At 35.0% G+C, this 2,144-nt stretch overlaps 1 protein-coding gene across 1 annotated transcript in view; it reads right to left on the minus strand.

The window, feature by feature from the left end:
* The window catches only part of CDK5RAP2 (CDK5 regulatory subunit associated protein 2), an 82,868-nt gene that overhangs the window by 66,821 nt on the left and 13,903 nt on the right, over positions 1 to 2,144 (minus strand). Inside the window, exons 7-9 of the mRNA XM_009319338.1 lie at positions 1,984 to 2,037; positions 1,439 to 1,558; positions 738 to 830 (exon numbers count right to left, since the gene is read on the minus strand). Of these exons, the coding sequence (XP_009317613.1) occupies positions 738 to 830; positions 1,439 to 1,558; positions 1,984 to 2,037 (267 nt within the window). The remainder of the gene's footprint in view (positions 1 to 737; positions 831 to 1,438; positions 1,559 to 1,983; positions 2,038 to 2,144) is intronic.

Here is a 2,144-nt window from a genome sequence, read left to right on the forward strand (position 1 = left end):
AAGTGGATGAACAAACATCATAACGGAAGATTCATCACTGCCTCTAATCAGTATTAGTTAGTTTTATCAGACTTAGTTTCAGATGAGTTGGAAAACATTACAAGAGACATTATGTTGCCTATTTTAATATCAAAATCTTACTTTCTCCCATTTTACATTTTAAAAGCTTTATAATGCATAAATTGTCATCATAAAGTCCTTTCTCCTCCACACACATGAAAGCATTACTAAGTCACATTTTCACAAACAAGCACCCCACTATTTTCTAAACAGCGGTTTCACATTTATTACATAAATAAATCCAAAATAAGTGTCTCATACCCAGTTCAACTCTGCTAACGTGAAGAGTGTGCTGTTACCATACTTTTGGAAGAACCACCAAAACATTCTTAGGTCAACAAAGCAAGCTCAGTATCATCTCAACTCCACAACTATTTGTGTCTTTATTTTTAACTCATTTCACTTTTACACATTTCTCCCTTAATAATTCTCAGTTGTTACAGAATAAAAAACTCGAGACACAAGAGAAGTAATCTGACATTTTAACACTCTAGCATTTAAATAATTTGATTTGGGAAATTTTTTTTCAAAGTAAGAAAAATTAACTTTTTAAACAACATTTTAAACTAATTTCCATTCCTGAACTTTCAAAGATACAAAGCACTACCTGCTGTGTGGAGTTACGGAGAAGGGAGGAGCAGGGATGGGGGAAGCCACATTAATTGCTTGCTTCTTACCTTGAATTTTTGGATGTGTGCTTTGTGAGTTGCCTCTCTTGCCTTCGCCAATGAATCATTTAGATCTTCAATTTCAGAACCAAGCTCCTCATTCTTTAAGTAAAGTAAAATTAATACTATGTAGAAAGAGTTACTTCCAAGGGATGGTGATTCAGTAATAGCTATCCCATCTCATTATCCATTCATGCAACTACACAAAACAAATACTTTAAAGAACAAAAAAACACCAAATACATCATAATAAGTCTTATACAAAGAAATTCTTGTTCTTATACAACAATCACTAGACTGCCTATCACTTGAGTTAAATACTTCCCATTCTTCCAAAAAATCTGAATTTCAGCTGACGTTGACCTCTCCTATTTTAGCTGTCTTTGACAGCTCCACGTACTCAACAACGTAACATACTTCTCATACCTTTTAAGTGGTGCTCAGAGCTGATAAAATCAGTGTGCAACTGAAAACATTTTTCCTCAAAGTTCTTAAGGAAGACAGTTCAGTTAAGTATCTTTTTCCGCTCTCCTCCAGTCCAACACCCAAAACTCTAGATAAACAGAACTGCTTACAGATATGACAGCGGTGATTAAGGACCCACTAGAAGTCTCCTAATGATAAGATGGTCAACCGCTGCCACATATACAATGCACACACTCCTCTCCCAATGATAGTTCTACAAACCAGCAGGATCATAATCACCATACCTCTTTTTCCTTTGCTTTTAATGCAACAGTTAGCCCTTGAATGGTTTTATCCCTTTTCAAACCATTCTTCTTTTCAACAGCAAGCTCATTTTCTCTCTCTTGTAGCTCTTCTTGAAGTGACTAAATTAGATTATGTGAAAGTTGCATTAACTTCCCACTAAGAGATACTGTAACTGCACATTAATAAGTACATTCTCTCAGAGTTCTTATATCTTATTACTCAGATTACTAACATAAAATACAGTCCCAAAATGCGAGTCATCATCTTAAAGATGTGCCTGGAATATAGTATAAGAAGCCTAATATCATGGGCTGGCCATAAGTATCAGCTTCAGTATTTGATGAGTGTGCCTATAAGCTTTACTGAAAATTGCTTCAAAAACAAGGTGAGCCTTCCTTTCATCCAACATAAAAGAGAATTTACCAGAGGACTTGCTTTGCTTCCTTCCGAGTCAAGGCCTCTCTGTATCTATGAATGCATTACAGAAAAGATCCCAACATGCACTATAAGTGGTCAAGGAAACAGAAACAAAACTAGAGCTTACCTGAATTTTTTTTTCAAAGGAATTTCTCTCATTTTTAAGCTCCATTCTAATAGCCTATAAAAACAAAACAGTTGTTACAGTCAAGTAAATTTATTCTAAACACAAATGCAACTCATTAAGCATTAAAATGAAGCAAAGTGAGTTTAAAAACCTGGCCGGGG

The sequence above is a fragment of the Pygoscelis adeliae genome, unplaced genomic scaffold, assembly GCF_000699105.1.
Source record: "Pygoscelis adeliae isolate BGI_AS28 unplaced genomic scaffold, ASM69910v1 Scaffold270, whole genome shotgun sequence".
Classification (NCBI taxonomy): domain Eukaryota; kingdom Metazoa; phylum Chordata; class Aves; order Sphenisciformes; family Spheniscidae; genus Pygoscelis; species Pygoscelis adeliae.